Source organism: Phalaenopsis equestris, unplaced genomic scaffold, assembly GCF_001263595.1.
Source record: "Phalaenopsis equestris unplaced genomic scaffold, ASM126359v1 Scaffold000323, whole genome shotgun sequence".
Lineage (NCBI taxonomy): Eukaryota > Viridiplantae > Streptophyta > Magnoliopsida > Asparagales > Orchidaceae > Phalaenopsis > Phalaenopsis equestris.
In genome coordinates, this window is record NW_018164765.1 from 251,712 (window position 1) to 273,498 (window position 21,787).

At 35.5% G+C, this 21,787-nt stretch overlaps 1 protein-coding gene across 1 annotated transcript in view; it reads left to right on the forward strand.

Annotated features, from left to right (window-relative positions):
• LOC110025675 (two pore calcium channel protein 1) overlaps positions 1–21,787 on the forward strand; it is a 117,732-nt gene that overhangs the window by 29,809 nt on the left and 66,136 nt on the right. Inside the window, 8 exon segments of the mRNA XM_020726283.1 lie at positions 3,798–3,858; positions 4,076–4,242; positions 4,760–4,865; positions 5,044–5,121; positions 19,180–19,241; positions 19,855–19,927; positions 20,109–20,174; positions 20,348–20,491. Coding sequence (XP_020581942.1) covers positions 3,798–3,858; positions 4,076–4,242; positions 4,760–4,865; positions 5,044–5,121; positions 19,180–19,241; positions 19,855–19,927; positions 20,109–20,174; positions 20,348–20,491 — 757 coding nt within the window.

Genomic DNA, 21,787 nt, shown 5'->3' on the forward strand with positions numbered 1-21,787 from the left:
ACCCTAATTAAATAAAATAAATAAAATTGGCAGGATAAAACACTTGAATATTCCTCCTCGAAACTGAAGCCAAACCAAAGGGTAGACTTGGAAGCCACCATGGATCTCCTCTGGATTTGTGGCATCCCCTAGTTCTTTTTCCTTTGGATCCTTTAATAAATGTCCCAAGTTTGAGCCATTCCTTTTTGCACACCTCTTTGTCTAATTTCGTTGAAAAGTCCTATCCGTTTGAAGTCCTTGAAGATAATTTTTCTTGATTTTTATCGATAGTATTCTTAAGTGATTTCGGTCATTTAAGATGTTATTAACTATAGGGGCTTGCCCTTATAGGGAGCTTTTTCGAACCCAGCTTAAAATAAACCCTATTTAATTTTACATATTAAATAGAGGAATTTGTCGGCAAATAAAACGGTTTCGCAGACCAAACAGACGTCATATATAAATTAGTTTATCTGATCGAGCTTTATCCTCAAGTCTTGTGTTTATCCCTCGGGATAGCTACAAGATTTGAGGTAAAACGCTCTTTCATTTAAACTATGAAAAATATGGGGTCAGTTTGATTTTCATATTTGATTTTAAACTTAAATCTATATGTAAATGAAAACGTCCTTCTGAAGCGGGCGACGAGATTTCGATTCCGGTGACCGATAATTTGTCACGGGCGACTCCTCCCCCAATCCACCCATCCACCCTTTTCCCCGCCGACAGTAGATTATTTCCCATAGAGAATTTAACGAGGTCTTTTGTCAACTGTGATCTTATTTACTTTCTTCAATTATGACAAACAATAATATGATTAGAAATGCTTCTGAGCAGTGAGGTTCAATCTATCCACTATGTATGCAATGCCTCATTTTCAGCTCTGCCTCCATCTATAATGAGACTACACATTATTCCCTTTATGGTGCAACGGGTATTAAATATAATGTGGTGGAGCTACTGTTGCTCTTTCGTGAGCTTAGTCTGAAAGTCCCATCTGATTTGATTATCTCTCCCTCATTTGTTCGCAATTGATATTTCTGTCTATTCTCCTCCCTTGATGATCATCTCAAAATTTTTCAACATAAAGATGCACTCTTCTTTAACTTGACGACTAACTTTACCATTTTGTTGTGTGGGACATCCTTGTGTTTAAAGATACATTTTACTGTCCGGAGCCACTCGATAAATTCATTTGGATCATTGCTACCATCAAAATTCACCAAGTCAATCTTTATTCCAACGTCCTGGACTCTCTTTTAATATTTTATGCCAAATCATCAAAGTATTGATTCTTCATCATTGGAAATTGCTTAGTGGAAGAGTTTCACTTCCTCTTTGTCTGATGAGTTACCATTTTGGCTCTAGGTGACCTCATTGAGTTGTCTCTTCACAATGACAACGAGCCTTTGTTGCAGTTTAACGATTTCTCATTGTATATCCTTCATAGTAAGCTCATAGACATATCTTTGCCAATTTCTCTTATTTTCTTTCGATCAATATTTCAACTGTCGGTCGAATTTTAGGGTTTTGGAGGTAGGTGTTAGGTTAAATTTTGGTGGAGGAATGAAAGTGGGATTTTGAAAATTTTAAGTTTGGGACTAGGAATTGCTCTAGAAATAGTTTGAGTATTGAGTATTAGTGAAAGATGCAAGTTATGTGGATTTTTATTTTGGCATAAGAACAACAAACTAAAAAAATATTTGGGTTTGTCGGATTCTAATACCAGATGATACCATCGTAGGACTTTTAAAAGGTGTGTTAGGACACCAAAAGGCGTTAGGAAAGTTTTAGGATGTGTAACGAGAGTAAGAGGATGGATGACAACTGAAAATTAGCGTGAACGGGGGGTGGACAGTGAACCAAAACTAGGAAGATGGCAAATTTTTTGTTGTAAATAGCAAATGGTGGCAAGTGTGACGACTGCCTAGCGAAAGAATGAGTGTAAACCTGTTGATACACCTATGGATCCTAACAAAAAAATGAGCAAAATTTAAGAAAGTAGTTTAGTTGACAAAGGAAGATATTAAAGACTTCTGAGCAAGCTAACATATTTGGTACACATACGACTGGTATTGTGTACTCGATCAATGTAGTAAGTCAACACGTGAATAATTCAAACGAGGATCAGTTGAAAGCAGTGAACAAAATTTTGAGATATCTAAAGTTGACTTATGTATATTGTTTGTTCTTCAAAAGATTTGAAAATCATGTGATTGAGATATACACATGCCAGTTGAGCAGGGGATGTATCTATGGGAAATTTATCACTAGATACTATTCATGTGTAATGACCAATCTCGTCACTTCGGTACGTACAAAGCAAGCTGTTGTTTATCGGAGCAATGCAAAATCTGAATATCGCACTCTTTCACTAGGAATATGTGAAAGAGTATGGCTTCAAAGACTATTAAGAGAACTTAGGATTGAGATAAAGGATAAAATTAAGATATTCAACAACAGTCAGATAGCTGTTAGTATAGCCAAAAGCCTTGTGAACCATGACAGGAGAAAAAGCATTGAGATTGACCAATGCTTCAACTCAAAGAAAGTTAACAATGAAATTATTTAGTCAGGTTATGTTCCAACAAGTTATTAGATTGTGAATATTCTTTCCAAAGCATTGCCAAGGGCCAGTCATGATGATATGAATTTCAAAATTGATTTGTATTATGTATACAACCCATCTTGATTGGGAGTATAAAAAGTAGCTGATTACGAAAGGACTTAGGGTCTGTTTGGCGCAGCTGCAGGTTATTGAATAATCTGCTGATAAGTTAGGTGCGGTGGCTATTATAAATTTTTATTTTTTTAGAAAAGCCAGACCATTGCCAATAAGCTCCCACCGCACCTAGATAGGTGCGGTGTGAAAACGCTGTTTTCTGAGTTTTGAAAACGCATAAGATGCCAAAACGCAGTTTACTTAAACAGGCCAGGTGCTTTTTCAAAACGACACCGCACCAAATAAGCTGCCCCAAACGGGCTCTTATTTCCACCACTATAAATTTATTTTTTTTCCTTCGTTACATATTTCCTATTTTGTGGGATTCCTTATTTTAAGGGATTCTGGTTTCTTATTTTGTGGGCTGGTATGTCAACCATAGTATTATATATAGTAGGGTGTAACTTATTATTGAGTGCAATACTAAATCTTCTCAAATCTCGTTAGTTGATCCTGGCATAGAGATTGTTGGCCAGTGATCATGAGAGATCAATTTAGTCATGTGTATGCGTGCACATTTCTATGTGTGTGTGCATATGCATGCAGTCACAGCCAACGATGATGCCAATTTGGCTTGTCATATGTTCTGGCTTAAGTTTGGTAACCATTGTTGGTGTTCCCAGACTGGTTGAAATGCAAGCATTCCGGGGTATTGGCTTTTAGGTTTCAGGTGGCAGAGGGAGTCGCCAAATGTGACATTATCAGTAATGAGACAAATTGAGGGTTTTCTCCACTATCACGAGCAATGTGTTCCATTACTAACCATTGACTACTGACACAAGTAAATTTCTTCAATTGACAATTATAAACTGAGAATATGGTACAACCACATTGATTTTTTTTTTTTTTGTGGTTTGATTTATGAGTTAATAAATTTGGACCCTCTTTTAATTCCTTGAATTTATTTTACATTTAGATTTAAGACACAATTTGAGGAAACTTTGTTTCTGTTTTATTTTAACTTTTTATGTTGTAGCAATATAATTCAAATCGTATTCAACTATGAACGAGATTGAATTCATTTCTGTTTCAATTGTATGCTTAGAAGTTGCAAGTTTTTCCTGCATTATCTGACAGTTACACTGTTTTGTGTTAGGGATTTGCGTACATGCATAGTTACGCTTGCTGGAATGTTTGGCATGTACCTGAATGTCCTGGTAAGTTTCCATTTCTGTGTTAAATGGAAATGCTCAATCCATTTTTCATTTCTTTACTGTTACTCTGTATGCATTTATTCAAATTCTGTGTATTTCTTTACCAGTAACTTAAAAGAATAACTTTTCTGTATAATTGCTTTGAAAATGAGCTATAGATACACATTTCTACATGTTCGATCAGGTTTTGTCTTTATTCATTTGGCTTTTGCAAGTGTAGGCTCTTTGGCTATTGTTCCTTCTATTTTCCAGCTGGCTTGCTTATCTCACTTTTGAAGACACTCAACAAGGAAAGATTATGTTTAGTTCATTTGGAACTACACTTTATCAGATGTTTGTGCTTTTCACGACATCTAACAATCCAGATGTGTGGATTCCTGCATACAAGTAAGAGTTCATGCTTGGTGTAATGTTTTCAATCATGTTTTCTCTAGATAAAACGCCTAATTTTCATATTGTAGTCTATCAGTGTGGCTAAATCTTGAAGTTAGTAGTATGAAAAAGTGAATCAGCTGTATGATGCTCGTTGTACAACAAGTATTTTTGCATTTCCATATGATCTTCTACATTTTGTTTCTGTTCTTTTTACTTTTAACACTAAGAAACATGCGTCTTAAATTTTTTTTTTTTTTTTTTTAAATAAGAATCTATCATGGAACTTTTTTGGTGTATAATTTTCTTGTGAATAAACTTTAGGTTGTGCATCGATCTTTAATCTAAACTTGTATGAAATGTTAAAGCGTTCATGTTTTCTTTTCTTGGTATTCTTGCACTTGTATTTCTAATGTTTCTTTTTTGTTCCGACATTTTTTACTTCTCAAGAATCTCATTGTTATAATCATAAGCTTTGTCAATGTTCTATTTTTTTCCGGTTCACAGTCTGATATATAAATCCCTGAAACAGGACTTCTCGTTGGTCTTGCATATTTTTCGTTCTTTATGCTCTTTTGGGGGTATACTTTATCACAAATCTTATTCTTGCCGTTGTGTATGATAGCTTTAAGGCTCAGGTAAGGATTTTCTTCACTATGTCTTTTGGATGCGTATGTTGTTATATATATATAATTTTTTTTTTTTGGCCATTCATTAGTTCACATGACAAACAAATTAATTTAAACTGGTGAGAAGTTTCTTCTCTGTTTGTCTAGCTGTGCACCTGACTTTCTCCCTTGCCTTCTCTGCCGCCAGCTTGCCAAACAAGTTGTTGAGATGGACAACATGAGGATCAGCATATTAGGGAAGGCTTTTGCTCTTGTTGATAATTTTGTAAGTTTGTTCGCGTGTTATTTTTTGCATATATTTTCATGATTGATAAGGATTTTTATGTTAACAAAAAATTTGTATCTTCTTACAAAAGGCATGTTCTAACTAGGGTGCTCTGATCGGTGCTATTTTTTTTTTTTTTTGGGTTGCAAGGATTTTCATGTTAACAAAAATTTTGTATCTTCTTACAAGAGGCATGTTCTAACTAGGTTGCTCTAAACATTGTTACTTTTTTTATTTGGGGTTGTGGTGATGGGGCTTGAGGTTTTCACTTTTTGTTTGACGAGAATTCAAATATGAGCCCATTATCACATTTTAAGAAATCTTATTATTCATTCCTTGTGTGTTATTTGCTTGGAGTTATGATTATATTTCATTTAGGGTACCCTTTTTTGATTCAAGGCTCGATAAACCACACAGAAACACCAACTCTCATTCGTCTTCTTTACTAGTAAGACTAGGTTGGAGAAGGAGATCACACAAAGCTGTATGATATCTCGTCCTTCATCGTTACTTCTAAATTGCCCTCCCGGAAGGCCGCCGTCGCTAAGGAAACCAATGCAATTGGATGCATCCCTCTGTCAGTGTCCCACCCATTATGGTTCCTGTTCCAGGCTGTAATTCTTCAAAATAATCTTTTTCAACAATGAATTACATGCCATCCCGTTTTGTTGGTTTTCACTCATTACTAACCTTCAGATGAGTCCTATTGATCTGGCCACGAAATCTCCAGTCAACCCTTGGTTAGGGTTTCAAAATTGAACCGTTGGCAAAGTCTTAGATCACATCTTAATAAACTTTCTTATAATCTTCTCAAAGCTCCTGAATCTGTTTTTCATGGAAGAAAACATATCGTCTATGGATGAAAACTTCCTTTTATGGCAGAAAACCTTTCCTTTATCCCTAATTTAAGTTGACTAATCTCTTCCTCCAATTTCTTCTCTAAATCATCTACTTTTTTCGCTGCGTATCTCTCAATACATTTTTTTTTTATCACAATGGCAAAACCTTTTATTCTGAAATCTAGTAGTCCCTTCTTAGCTAGCTCGAATCACAATTGCTTCTTGAGGTCACGAAGGTTTTTGTAGCGCCTTGATCCCTTCTTCATAGCTAGCCCAAATGAAGCCAAATCACAGCTATATCACGATATTCTCATCATTGTACACAATGATCCCATTGTTTGCTTCTCAGATAGATCAAAGTCACGCGGTTCTATCCTTGGACACACCCGTATTCCTGACCAGCTCTAATTTGTGTTAGGGCATACTTGATTTGATGTAGATTCACACCCAAATTGAGGGTCCTGTCTTCTCAACTAGCACTAATACAATTGCTTCGCGAGGACGGAATTAGAGGAGATTGATGGGACTTTTTGGTATTTGTTCGTTGATCCCAACTACAACATCTTAGGTATGCTGATCCATTGCTTCTTGTACAAACGTCGGTCTTGTCATTGGCTTCCTAGCTAGGAAAAAAAATTCATGAATGTATTACGAGATCCCGATCCATCGTCCAACGAGCAAATCAAGATGGATCGTTACTGCAAGCCGCGATCCAACGTGGCCTTCTCCTATCACTCTTACCCATGATCTTGACGTCATTTTTATAGGCTCGATCACGATTGTAGCGTCACTGCTGTAGCGGGAATTCATGAAGGTCTCCTTTTGCCAAGATCACGCCGTTGCTTTCCTAAGATCGATGATTGTATCACGGAATTCGATCATGAGGTTTGTAGGCCTCGACTCATATCACCTGCTAACCGATATGTCATGATCTGGATGTTGTTTTCCCAAAATTGAACGCTCGGACACCATTTGATACGATTTTTGATAGAAATTAGTGCAAATAAAATATTTATTGTAAAAATTCTTAACATATTCAAATACATAAAAGATAAACACCTACAATTTGAGAGGTAGACGATCTCTCCCAAATCCTATATATTGAATGGATACCATTTGATACGATTCTTGATAGAAATTAGGGCAAATAAAATATTTTATTGCAAAAATTTCAAACAACATATTCAAATACATAAAAGATTAGCACCTAAAATTTGAGAGGTAGTCAATTTCTCCCAAATCCTATATATTAAAAGGTAGGAGATCTCTCTCAATTCCAAACCATAGGACTCAAAACCACAATCTCATGCATACCCCTAACTCTAAACATATTAGCCCTATTTATACTAAAAGAAATTGACAAATAGCTAAATTTCCCTTAGACTAATGACAACATTGCTCTTAGGCTAGGCACCGGCGTAACAACCAGATTTTGGTCTTACTATTATATTTATGGACCTGTCTTAATTGCCATTTATTCTTTGATCTCGTAGAGTGATGTGGCGTAGATCAAAATAATTGGATCAATCTATGCCTTAAATTGGATTCCTGGATCAGGATGACTTTGTGAATGAAAATTCAAAATAGAAGGGCGAGCATGGGGTATGATGTTGGCTGGATGTGTGAAACATGTATATCAGTGTCCCATCTGTTTCATTGTTGTTTCATGTTACAATTTTTACACTCATAAAGCTGAGAACCTGATGTTATTTTTTTTCCCTCCTACGATGTGTTCGGTTGGTTTCAAGGCTTAGTAGGGGCAAATTAGCAATTTCCTTAAAATGGAAGCTGGGGAAATTTTTAGCTTTTTTGTTAAAATCTTTCTTGTATGCAAGAGTGGTAATTGTCTTCTTTTTGAAAGCTTGGAGGATTAGTAATCAATTACCATAATTTACACGAGTGAAGAGACTCGTTTTTGAGCCTTTGGCTAATTGACTTGTATAAATGTGCTATGCTTTCTCTCTAGCTTATTGCAAGTCAACATCCAAAAGTAGCATTACTCTTATATATCCACAATGAAACCTCTTGACCATAAAATAGACGATTGTGATGATTTTCTGAAGTACATCAGCCTATAATTGATTCATAAGTGCAATTAATTTAAAATCTAACATTCTCTCTGATCCAAGTGGTTTGTAGTGTAACATGAAATCTTCCTTTCTTCTTACTCAATTAAAAGCGTATGAGACATATTTCTATACACTTTAATCTCTATAGATCAAGAATATTTTTAATGTAGAAAAGACCATGTAATTGGATCTTCTCTAATTATATCACTTAATATCAAGCTTTATAATATACAAGGCTCCTAATATACAACCATTAGATATAATATTCCCAGTTTGTTGGATATATAAGTGACCCTAGCTCTTCTAAGAGCCTTTGTGAAGATGTCCTCTAGTTGTTTTACCATCTTTATATGAGTAGTAAAAATCAAAATTTGTTGAATTTTTTCACAAACAAAATAACAAATTATCTCAATATGATTAGCCCGTTTATGGAAGACAGGAATTGAAGCAATATGAATTGCAACTTGGTTTCACACGAGAACATTGCTGGATCCATCTTCTTAAAAGCCACTTCGGTAAAAAATTGGGAGACGCACATCATTAAACTCGAAGCTTGTGTCATTGCTTGATACTCGGAGTTTGCACTGGATCATGACTAGACATTTTATTTCTTAGTGTTCCTTCAGACCCAATTATCACCAACAAAAACACAATATCCACTAATGTATCTTCGATCAGTTTTGGAACTTGCTCAATATGTATCAAAGAAACATTCAATATCTCTATGCCCATGATTTTGATATAGAATGCCTTTTACTGGAGCTCCTTTGAGGTAACATGATATCTATTCCAGAGCCGACTAATGATGGACTGTAAGGGGCTTATAATGCTAACTAAATACACAATGTCAAGGCGAGTCATTGTGAGGCAGATTAATTTTTCCTCTAACTTTCTATATCGTTCAGGATCATTAAATGACTCTCCTTCCTTGGTAAGTTGTTGATTAGGAAATATCGGAGTTCTATATGGTTTGATCCCCGCTGTTCTAATTTTTACTAACAAATCCAAAAACATACTGCTGTGGAGATGATATGATACTTTTCTTGCTCTTTGATACCTCAATCTCCAAGAAGTATTTCAAGTAAGTATTTTGAAGAAATGATATCAATGATAAGATTCCATACATTGCTTGCGGTAATAATAATGCCATCAACATACATCGCCAACAAAATGATCCCTGAGCAGATTGTTTGTAGAATATTGTGCGGTCACTTTTACTCTTTTGCATCCCAAACTCTTGTTATGCTTGGCTAAATCTTCTAAACGATGCATGAGGGCTTTGCTTCAATCCTTATAGTGACTTCCAAAGATGCATTCTTTCCTAGACTCTATCAGAGTAACAAACCAGGAGGTTGCTTCATACATATCTCTTCTAAAAGATCTCCATGCAAAAAGACATTCATCACATTAAGCTGGTGTGACGGCCAATTATTTATTGCATCCAAGGTCAACCAAGTTAGCTAGCAAAGAGAATGTGTCAAGTAGTCAATCCCATAAATTTGAGCATAGCCCTTAGCAACTAACCTTACTTTGAGATTATTTACAGATCCATCAAAATGAAACTTTATTGCAGACTCATTTATAATCAACAACTTTTTTTTTGGGTAAATCAACTAGTTCCCACTGTCCATTCTTAGTTAATGCATCCATTTCATCAAGCATTGTTGCCCGTCGCCCATAGTGGGATACACTTGCTGAGTAGATCGGGACCTCAACAAGGTCAAGGGAAGAGATAAGCAAGTAAGAAGTAGAAGATAATTGATCATAGTTATACAAGAGGAAATGGGATAGACAAATTGATGTTTACCTTTTCGAAGTGCAATAGGTAAATCAAGGTCACTAGGAGAAAGAAGAGGATATCGTTGTCAAACTAGGATCAAGGGGACGAGGACTTCTGGAGTAAATATCAATGATAGGTGATCTTGGCCGAGTCATTGTTGTTGGAAGTAAATCTTAATTGATAATGATATACATTAACTCATCAGAATCGTATGAAAGTTTAGGTAGTGACGAGTCACTAAAGAATGAGGCTTGTTTATGAAAGGTGTCATCGGCAGATACCATGTACATGTTTAAGAGGGTAAAAACATTGATACCCTTTTTGCAAATGAGAGTATCCTAGAAAGACACCCCTTAATGACTTAAGGTTCAATATAGAAACCTATGGATGAATGTCATGAACAAAATAAAGTACACTTAAATATATGGTTCAATAGGAAAGAGAGCAGGTTTGAGAAATAACTTGATATGATGTTCTATAAAACATTTGAAGGCATCTGATTGATTCATGATCTGTTTGGGCAGCTGCAACTTATTAATAAGTTGCTGATAAACAACTGTAATGTATAAATAAGTTGCTGATAAACAACTGATCCATGTAAGCTGTTGAGCAGTAGCTGATTCGAATAAGCTGGTCGCTGCTTGGTTTGTGCTGTTGGAAAACAACTGTTTTGTAACTGTTTCTGGATAAATGTCCATTCTGCCCCTGTGCAGTAATTTTGTTTGCAACAGAACTGTCATAACAATATATTCATTACTTGAGAAGTAAAAAATCACTTCAAAACAGTTCAAAAAAATAAGATGCATGCCTCACTTAACAGTGAGTATCAAAGCTGCTAAAAAAAGAAAAAAATTATTAAAATTATAATTAAAAATATGATAATATGAATTTTAAAATGCAGACGGCGTATGTCCCGAGTTACGTCGTCCTCCAAGGATACCATCCAACCCCGATCACTATCGACAGTGGAATCCGCCGGACTTTCCGTCCACTGAAAGAAGTCACACTTCTCTGTGATGCTTCGCGGGCAGTTGTAGAAATGTCTCCAGTACCTATGTGTTCAACGTGACGTCAGTATGAAAGTCTATAGTCCGCAGTGACAGAGCACTTCTCGGGAGATTCTTGAAATCTTAGAGCTCATCTTCCTTGAATGATTTAAAAGACAATCCATTAGTCATAACATAAGCATAAATTGACAAAAAAAGTAATCAATTATAGTTTTGTGCGGTGTAAGGTCTCAGAGAACTAAGTAAAGTAGCCCCAACAAGAAGACATCAAACCTTATGAAACATGGTTTTCAGTTACTTTTAGCTCAATACCAAGCTCGTGTGTGTCACATCAAAAAAAGACCACCACTAGCCCCCATCACAGCCACCACCCAACACCCACCACAGCCACCACCCAACCCCTACCACAGCCACCATCCAACCCCCACCACAACCACTCCATAAACTTCCCACATTCATAGTCGAAAAAAGAAAAATCGTATGTAATTTTAAGATGATGCAATTACAAACAGGCCAGCTGATCCCGAAACTACTTATATGCAACAGTATAACAATAATTCTGATTATATTTTTCACCTATATTTCCTTATTTCGTAACAAAACCAAAAACTTGATCTTGAAGAAAAATAAGAATTTAACTTTTAATTTATATATATTGGGATACTACGTAAGTATACGTATCGTTATCAAGTAATATTAGACTTTTTGATTAAGACCTGAATATCAAACCCACAAAGAAGATATGCAATACACACTTTTTAGAATACTTTTTATTTTTAAAAAAGATAATTATTTAAACTAAAGACGTTTTCACAGTAAAGAAAGTTTAAATATTTTTGGTATTTTTAATATTTTGACAAAAACAGAACAAACTTAAAAAGATAATTTGAGTTTTTGTAGAAGAAAAACACTAAATATGAAAATATCTCTCTTTATCATGAATCAATAATAAGTATAGGAATTCTATTGTAGATGTATGCATATTGTGTTGTGTCAAATAGGAGCAATAATATTCTTTACTCTTAGTAGAGATGTTATAAAGAACATTGACTAATTTAAAGTTTGAATAGTTCTGAAGACCGGCTAAGCAGAGAAGATACTGACTCTCACTCTAAAGTTTCCTTGATTCCCTTCACCTGGGTGCTAACATCTCGTATCAAAATCTAAAACAATAAATCAAGTTGAGGGCTTTAACCTGTCACTTTAAAGTCCTTTAACTCTACACCCTTCAATGAATATTTTCCTATTTATTTGCACTCAATTATATGAACTACATTCTCATTCATACTACCTCATGTGATTCTTTCCAACTGTTGACTGAGACAATACCAGCCCGGTTCTTACATGTTCTCACAATAAATTTTTACAGGTTCTCACAACAAATTTTAACATCTGGATTGGTCAAATCAAGAAGTAAATGAAGTGCATAGATTTAAATCATCAGAACTTCTTCCAACATTAAAGATCAGTAGTCTCTACAACTTTATCATTTAGAGAAGAAAGTTAAAGAGAATTACTCAGAATACATGGCAAAAATAAAACCAGTCTTTAGTTTAAAAGAAGAAACCATCGTCAAACCAACAACAGGTTTTAATTAAAACAAAAAGTAGTCTAAAAGAAAAAGATAAAAACTTACTTATAATCCTCCAACAAACTCTTGAAGTTCTTTTGAATCTCTTCTTTTTTACAACACTCTCAATATAAAATTAAAATAAAAAAAGATAAATATGTGGTGCCTGAAAATCTCTCAAAGTAACTCTCCAATTTTAGAATTTCCAAAACTTTTCCAGTACTTTCAGGACTCCTTTCAAAGTCTCAATCTTCCTTCTTTTATAATTCTCCAAAAGGTGCCTTGACATATCTTCAAAATGTGTCTTGATTCAATGTATTTCTCCAAGAGATGCATCCTTTCGCAATAATTTTCGTCCGTGGTGGTTGTAACCATGGTGGTTGTAACCACCTACCTCAAAATCCTCTTCAAAATTTGCAAAAATTGAATTTACTCATCCAATAACTGCCATGAATTTACTCATTGAATTTACTCATCCAATAACTGCCAGTGGCGCTTAAGCGCGGGCCTCTGACGTTTAGTCGCGGTCTTCTCTGTTTAACCGACGCTTAAGCGCCGTATCTGGAGCTTAGACGCCAAAACACTTTTGCCCAAATTTTCACATATTTGTTCCAAATTTGATCATTTTTCACTCCTTTAAGCATTTTTCATCTTTTTTCCTGTACCTGAAAGAAAAACACAAAAATACCTTCCATTAAAGCGCAATACTAAAAAATAAGTATAAAAATGTGTCTAAAAACACTATATATTTTAGGCGTATCACCAGCCGAGACAAATTTATGAACAAATGAAGCAACCTATCTCATCTATCTTTTGAAATTACCACTCAAACATCAAAGGGAGTGAATAAACCTCAGCCCATATTTTTCATTTGGAGCAATTACATATGTGGCGCCTAAAACATTGCTATGTAGAAGTGAAGCATGTTCTTCCATCCAAACTTCAGTTTCACAATTGAAACATAAACAAAAACGACTATAATTTTGAGATGAGGCTCACAGCAAGTCCAAACTACTCAATGCTAAACTTCATATACAATGAAGCACCAAATTCACTTGCCACTTAAAACTACTCGATGCTGAATCATCATTCAAACTAGAAGTAGCAAGCGAAAGAAGTAGAAATGCTGTCAATTTTTCAAATAGGATACAAATGAACCACTCGATTTCATCCATTTTTTACACTGAATACTCGAAATAATGACATGCACAAATCAAACATCTGAGTTCATCCATTTTTCAAATAGTGCCCCCTAAACGTTGCAAACTACCATTGAAACAACATCTAGAACCTTTCATCCGGTATCCAAACCAATTCGCATTTTTTTCTTTGCAAGATCCAAATCCAAAATCAACAAGACCGTAAATGAGAAATCAGAAATCAGAAATCAACAATCTGATGAAAATCTCACAATAAATTGCAAAACAGAGGGCCAAAAACCGCATAAGGAAAGCCAGTCCATCGACAACCGCATAAAATTATTTACAGAGCACAGTAACCTTAGTTCTGAGTGAGAAGGGAGAGAAGAAAGGTAACACTAAGGGCGAGAGAGACGTGGGTGAGGGAGAAAAACGCTACTTTCACGAGATCGATCACACCTAAGGCAAATGAGAGTCGAGAAAGCATCTGGGGGGCAGCAGAGTAATTGTTTCTTAAAGGAATGCGGGTCCCAAAACTCGATCACATTATTAGAATAGTCCCCCGTGACACAACAACCAAACAAGACGAGCCGCGTTTGCAAAACGCGCCACAGGCATCAAGATGCCCCCAACACACCCTAAAAAATATGTAGTGGAAACTGCATTAACCTAGAACTATTTGGGTACATTAGTTTGCAACAAAAGAGCTCTAGTTCTTTCATCCAGATACTCCATTTAGAGATTGAGTATCGACATAAGATGACGGGTGAAACATCTCATTTTATGTCATGTATGTTCGAAAAGGTTTAGAGAAATATTCTTTGACATTGTCACTTCTTGTCTTCTTAACATAAATAATGAATTGAGTTTTAATTTAAGTACAAAAGGATTGAAAATGTGACTGTAACTTGGAACGAGATTTTATAAAATAAAACTAAGTCATATGAGAAAGGGCATAAAAAAAATGACGAAATATTGAATTCATTGGATAAAACAGGAAAAGGCTCCCATACATCATTATGAACCATCTCAAAACTATGATTAATCTCTTTTTGTAATTCTAGAAACAAAAGAAAAATGGTGATGCTTAAGAAATTAACACGACTCACGATCTATGGATGATAATTGTTGAAACTAGAGATATAACTTTCTTAACATTAGTAGTGATGGATTTCTTAATCGTCAATGAACCTCAAATGGAGATAATATTTTATGGCAGGCTTTGGGTCAAGGTAGCTTGTTATCCAAAATTGTATAGCTCCCCGATTCTCGTCATTTGCCAATAATTTTTCTTCATAGGATTCTGAGAAATACAATGGTCAGGTAAGAATAAGATACAATAAATAAGAGTGCCTGTAATCTTGCTAACATAGACAATATTAAAGTAGAATTGAGGTAAATTAAGGACATGCATTAAAGGTAGTGTAGGTATAAACATTAATGGTGCTAGAACTAGGTGATGGAAGAAAAAATGTTTATGAAATTTGGAAAAAAGTTTTAGATTACCTATCTTGTGATTTGTGGCACCATAATCAATGAACCATTGTGTGAAAGAGGAAAGAATACAATATCATTGTTACTTGACTCAACAGGGCAGTGGCATAGATTTATCTAGTGTTTTTTTAAAGTTTAGGTGAATTTAGCGTATTCATATGTAGAAATCGAGAGTCGACTTTGAGAGGCCTAATTAGTAATGACTATGTAAGCTGACTATGATCTAGAACAATTTTAATTTTTTTATCAACTTTTGACACTTTTTTCTTATGACCAGGTTAATAGCAATAGTAGCAAACTACACTTGAGCATTGCTTTCTAGAATTTGGAGTTCCACTTTTATAATTGCCTTGAGATTGAGATTTATTAATGTCAATATTTTTCTTGCAAGCAAGAGTACTAGGTTGTTGCACGGAGGAAGCCTGAGAACTCAAAATAGTTCGTATTACTTTTATATAGACTTTCCTCATAGTAGGAATTACTGGATCAAATAGGATCTGTGATTTGACACCTTCATATTGTGAGTTTAGGCCAATGATAAAATTCATAGTAGTGATTTGTTTTTTGAGCCCGCTAAGTTCAGATATCAGTCATAAATGGCAATAATGCATTTAGTTTTTTATAAAAACGTTTAAAGTGCATGTGATACGGTGTTAAGTGATTGATCTTATTATTCAGCTCGATATAATTCCTTACATATATCAATGATTCGAGAAATGTATTCTCTCCCAAAAATAAAAGTGCCACTTCCTCCATTACATTTTTAATATAGTCACAATAAGTAACATGACCAAATTGATCAAGTTCAATAGAGTTCCATATTTTTATCAGAAGCTGAGCATCAACTGTCATCCACTTAAAATAATTTGAATCAGCCTTGGCTGGGAGATTATCAATGAGATGACTCTTTTGAGAAATACTTTTGAAGTAGAGTATCACAATTTTATTTCAATAAAAATAATTGACATAATTTAGTTTTTCATCTGTAATTTTAGGCACCAATGACATCAAACATGTTACGTGATGTTTTTTTTTCACAACCATGATTATTACCAAATATGAGATTAAATACATATGAGCTGAAGCGCGAGATGAATTCCAAATGAAGCGGATGAAGGTGAGCGACACAATGATGCCGAATGAAGTAGCGGGCAAATTCGAATAGGAAAAGGCAAAGCAGCTGGACAGTTGTAGTTGCACGAAGCAGATGATGCCGATCTAGAAAAAGACGAGCAACGATGCAGTCAAAGACGAAATAGACAAATTGCTTCTGGATGAAGTCAACGCCGAAGGAAAATGAAGCTGAAGGTAATATTTATGTAGATGAAGTTAAATGACATAGAGAAGTTGCAGGAAGAAGATGAGTAATGATGTAGTCGATGAAGAAGCGAATGAATTGCTTTTGAACGAACTTGATGCCGAAGACAACTTGCCGCTGAAGTCAAACAACACATGCGGATACATAATAGGATGAATACTACGTCCCAGATGATGTCACTTTTGAATGATGCCCTGAGGATGTAGACGAAGCCATTCGTGGCCTTGCACACGATATCATTCAAAGCAGAAGAAACCCTAGGTAACAAGCCAGAGCCGAAGATGAAAGATTTCCATAGACTAATGTTGAAGACAAAAGATGCAGACGGGAATGATTTGAAGAATTTCTGATGCCATGTAACGGGAATTATTTCTTTCTTCTTATCCCTTAATTGAAAGCATAAATTTTATATTTATATATATTCCTATCTCTATAGACTAAAACTATTTCTAATACAGAAATATATTGTAATTTGATCTCTTTTTATTAGGTTTCCTAATATTAAGCTTCCTAATATAAAGGCTTCTTAATATACAATCATTAGATTTATAACTCTCCGTAACACGACATAAAACTGTTTTATATTCTGAAATAATAGCTCATAATTTTCCTACTATTTGTGACGTGGGAACTAGGGCATGCGCTCGATTACGGGCGCTTAAAAACTGCGGGGCTAGAAGCCCCGCAAAAATATGGGAGACCTAAGGGAGAGCTAACTCCTCGCGATGAGCAGCGGGAAGACGCACAAAGCCTTGCATGACGGCGGGAAGAATCCCATGAAGTTGGAAGAGGCGTGAAGCCTCGCACGACTGCGCCAAAATTTATGCGAAGGCATAAACACAATGCAGAATCATGAACCATTACGATCTGGGTGGAGGTTTCGTAAGCTATCATACTTGTGACGACTTGTCTGGATTCTTCTGCCATCTTTTTGTGCTAGAATCTATAAATGGTTGTTTTCTGTGTGTAAGAGTTTGGTTCTTTGTGTTTGTAGTTATAGATCTCCTGTGTGGAGTCTCTTTCCCCTTTGTGGGCTGTTTTCGATGTGTGGTGGCGCTTCACTGTATCCTCTTCGAAGCGGTGTTTTTATTCTCCCTTTTTACCTTCCCCAAATCTTTTCCTCCCCCTCATCTGCCGCTCACTCTCCTCTGCCACCGCGACTCCTAACCATATTCCTTCCTATAGATTATTACTGTTGTCTCGCCTTCCTAGCTCCTTTCAAGCTCCTCCCAACCATCTCACTACTGCTTTTGACTACCTACAACCCTTCCCAGTTATTGTCTTTATGGTTCCGCACATCCTCTTCGCTACCACCTGCCTTCACGCAACTGCCATTGTCCACACCCTCCTCCCCATCATTCATATTCCTCTAGCTAACCTCCACCACCCATTAGGATACATTTATGAGAGTTTGTTTGTAGTTTTGTGTCTTGTGTTGTTATTTTCGTTCGAGTCATGTGTAATCCCATTTTATTGTTAATGAATGTCTGTTTTTGTGTTTCCACACTTTTCTCTGTTATTTATGGTATCATTTGGTATCAGAGCAAGTTCAATGCTAGCCCCATTCTAAGGTTTTTGAGCATCTTCATAACCCACAAAATTTTCTTTCTACCACTCAATATCCTTTCCGCAGCCACATGTTCCTAAGTCTAAATTCCCCTTGTTGAATTTTAAATACTAGCAACCTTGACCCAATTATTTCTACCCTCTTTCACCTCCACTAAAAAAATTGCCTCCCTATTCCTAAACCGTAACTATGCTACAAAGGATATCTATGCTTGAGCCCTACCTGAGACGAGGTACGGCGAGAGTTCCGCTATTTTCAACGGAGGCTTATTGGTATTGCAGAGAAAATCCAGTTAGAGGTTATCCTCGATCGTGATCTGGAAGGGTGAAGGGAAGAACGAGACAAAATGAAGATGAAGCGCGAAACACGTCAGTTCCTACCTACTTACACCGCCAAAAGTTGTAGATTCTAGCTCCCGAAGAAGAGAGACAATATCACCAAGTGACCCCTTGATATTATCCAATGAAGCCAATCCACAAATCTATCACAGAAAGAATGTTGCAAGTGCCACAGATTCAGACATGTGGAATCAGAATGTACAACCAGAGGATTGATCTATTTCACGGAGTAAGGCGGTGTTGAGACCTGTGTTGAGGACACTGTTGACATTGAAGAAGTTGTCGAACAAGAACTTTCATCCGATGAAGTCTTCCCCCATGGAACTCCCTTATTTGTGGATACATCTATTGTCTTTCCTCTATGTGATTAAAAGGAAAATGCGACTTTTGATGAGATTGTGATTCCTGCTCTCCTAGAAGATAAAGAATTTTTTGTGGAGGCATATAAAGATCACAAAAACTAGAAGATGTCAGAATTTAAACTTTTAGTAGATGATCTTAGTAACGACTAACTGATAGCATCACAGACAGCTAGATTTTCAGCCTCTATCCCTAGTATTCCTCATGAAGAGACGAAAGGCCAGCGTGAAACTCTTGTTATTGGAACGCAGCAGGAGTTGTCAATTCTCCAAAATGTCAAGTGTCAGAGGGAAGACTCGGAAGTTGACAAAAATCAACCATCATCCCTCCTAATCATTCTTATCTCTTGACCACCCATTAGGATGCATTTAAGAGTGTTTGTTTGTGTCGTTTTGTGTCTTGTGTTGTTATTTCCATTCCAGTTTTGTGTAATCCTATTTTAATGTTAATGAAAGTTTGTTTTTGTGTTTCCACTATTTTCCCTATTAGTTTTTGGCTTCAATTTGTTTTTTCAATTTCTGCCTTTGTGCCACTTTTTTCTTCTTTTTTTAATTCTAATCTTGTTTATGCTCTCCAGAATCAGGGTTTTTTGAACAAAGAGCAATGTATCTGTCTGTTTGAGGAGTTAAACAAGTACAGGTAACCTGCTCTTCCTATACTAGGGATATTATGGAACTTGACAGTACTATTGTTGTTCCTTAAATGTTGAAACTATCCAATTTACTTTATAGGATATTTTCATTTAATAAGCTTTTTAAACATTTCAATTATATTTGTTATGCAAAAAAAAATTGCAACATATTCTGCGTTTCAATATTGTTTTTCTTTTGTCCTTATTGATAGTTTTGGAAACGGTTGATCTTTATGGTAAAATTTGTTTTGAAAGTTGATATATCACTGAAACTGTATAGATCTTCTAAAATTAAAGTGTTGAACATCCGGCTTCATCTTGAACCTGATTTGCATCTAGTTCTAATATCCTGATTATAATCAACAGATAGGTTTCATTATTAGCATAATGTAACCCATCTCTCTATTTTTTTTCTATTGGATATATTTGCTTTGAGATGATGGAATTTTTCCTGTTCTTTTTTCAGATTCATGGAAATTTGACTACTTAAGCTTAATTAAAATTTGACTATTTAATGCTGTAAATACTAGATTTAGTTGTCTGATTTATTTAAATGTTATTCTTTTAATCATATGAGACTCGAATTATTTATCCTTTTGACAAGACCAAGTCTGTCTTTAGGTCATTGCCAAAAACATCAAGGGAGGATTTTGAGCTGATATTTGATGAACTTGATCATAGCGGGGATTTTAAGGTAAGGTTTATGTTTTTCCCTTCTGATCCCTTTTGACAACACTGATTTCAAGCTATGGTTTATCTGAATTATCAGCCATAGCAAAATCCTGTGCATCTTGTGAGCGTACTTGTGAATGATAGTAAGATTCTGCGTAATATGTGCTTACTGTTCGATTTTACCTGCTGATTTTTATTTCTAGATCACTTTAGAAGAATTCACCGACCTCTGTAATGCTATTGCTCTAAGGTTTGAAAAAGAAGCGTCAGTAAGTTCTTAGTCTCAAATACTTTTAAGCTTTTAAATGTGTACATATACCTATTAATTAATGCATTCTGTTGCTTTTTGTGGCTGCTCCATTTCCATGTTCTGTCGTTTCAGCCGCTGTTAATAGTATAAGCTCTACAAGGATGTTTATTGACTCTTCATAATTTAATGCAGCCTTCTTGCTTTGAGAACTATCCATTGTTTTACCGTTCACGACAGTGTGAAAAGTTGAAAGCTTTTGTTCGAAGCCCTACATTTGGATACATTATAGCTTTTGTTCTTGTGCTGAACTTAATCACTGTTATCATTGAAACAACGGTATGATTTAAATTTTTAATATTGATTAATTGTTTGAATTCCTTTATGACTTGTTTGTCTTTTACCCGTCTGTTTATTTAATTCTACCTCATTTAATTGCATCATGATCTCTGTTTCGGTTGGATATATCTTACAAGTCCTTGTGCAGCAATTTTAAATCTTCCTATACCCCATCAGAACTCTGAATATGGTTGCTTCATCCTAAGCTTTTATTTTTGGCTTTGAATTTAAGAGCATAATAAAGTAAAAGGTTGGAAATCTAATTTATAAGTTTTTCATGGCTAATAAGTTACCATATAGGGTTGCTAGGAACAATTAATTTTTTTGTACTAGAAGGCTGGGGATAGATTTAGTTTGAAATGACAACAACAACAACAACAACAAAGCCTTAATCCCACTACGTGGGGTAATTTAGTTTGAAATGAGATGAAGTAAAAATGGTGGATTAAATGCAAGACGGATTGAAGTTGTGCTAGTATGTTATATAAAGTAGGATTAATATCATATGCAAAACTTAATATAGTTGAATCTTATTGAAGGATTCATAAGACTAATGTATATAATTTGTGGAAAAAAATATCAAAGAGTAGAATTTGATTCTTTCGTAGGTTGAGCCTAACGAAAATCGGTCTACTAGCTAGTCCACAAAGTATAACCCTTTTGAGATTGAATATTAGGGAAATCTTCTCACTCCATTAGAATTAGTGTTGATACTTCTAGCTATTGAGCTTAGCATGTATGCAGTGGTTAGAGTCAGAGAGATTTCAACCTTACATGTGCAAATGGGGAAAAACTTGCTAAGTAGAGCACCAAGATCAAAAGCAAGCTAGTAAGTCCTAGAAGACCATAATTTTCAAGAAGGTGATTTTGTGTGAATCAAACTTAAGAATGACAGTTTTCGTGTAGGTTTATTTGGAAACCTCAATCTTAGGGTGGATGGACTTTCAGAGTTATCGGGAGGATTATTGACAACACCTATAAGATTGATCTGCCGAGAGACTATAACATTTATACTATCTTTAACATTGTTGACTTGCTCCATATTATGATGATCTAAATGCTTTTAGAGAAGAAGGTAAAGCCTTTCTTACAAGTGGAGGGGTGACGAGAGAGCAAATCTTGCATTCCAAATGCAGAGGTTGGAAAGGTTAGAGATAAATACCGCTGCGAGAACAAGCTAGAAAGCATCACTCAATCTTTTGGAAGGAGATCACATATTTAGACAAGCTACATCTGGAATACTACCCGTCTTTGGATATAACCCTAGAAGGGTGAAAGAGTATACTGACGACTGTC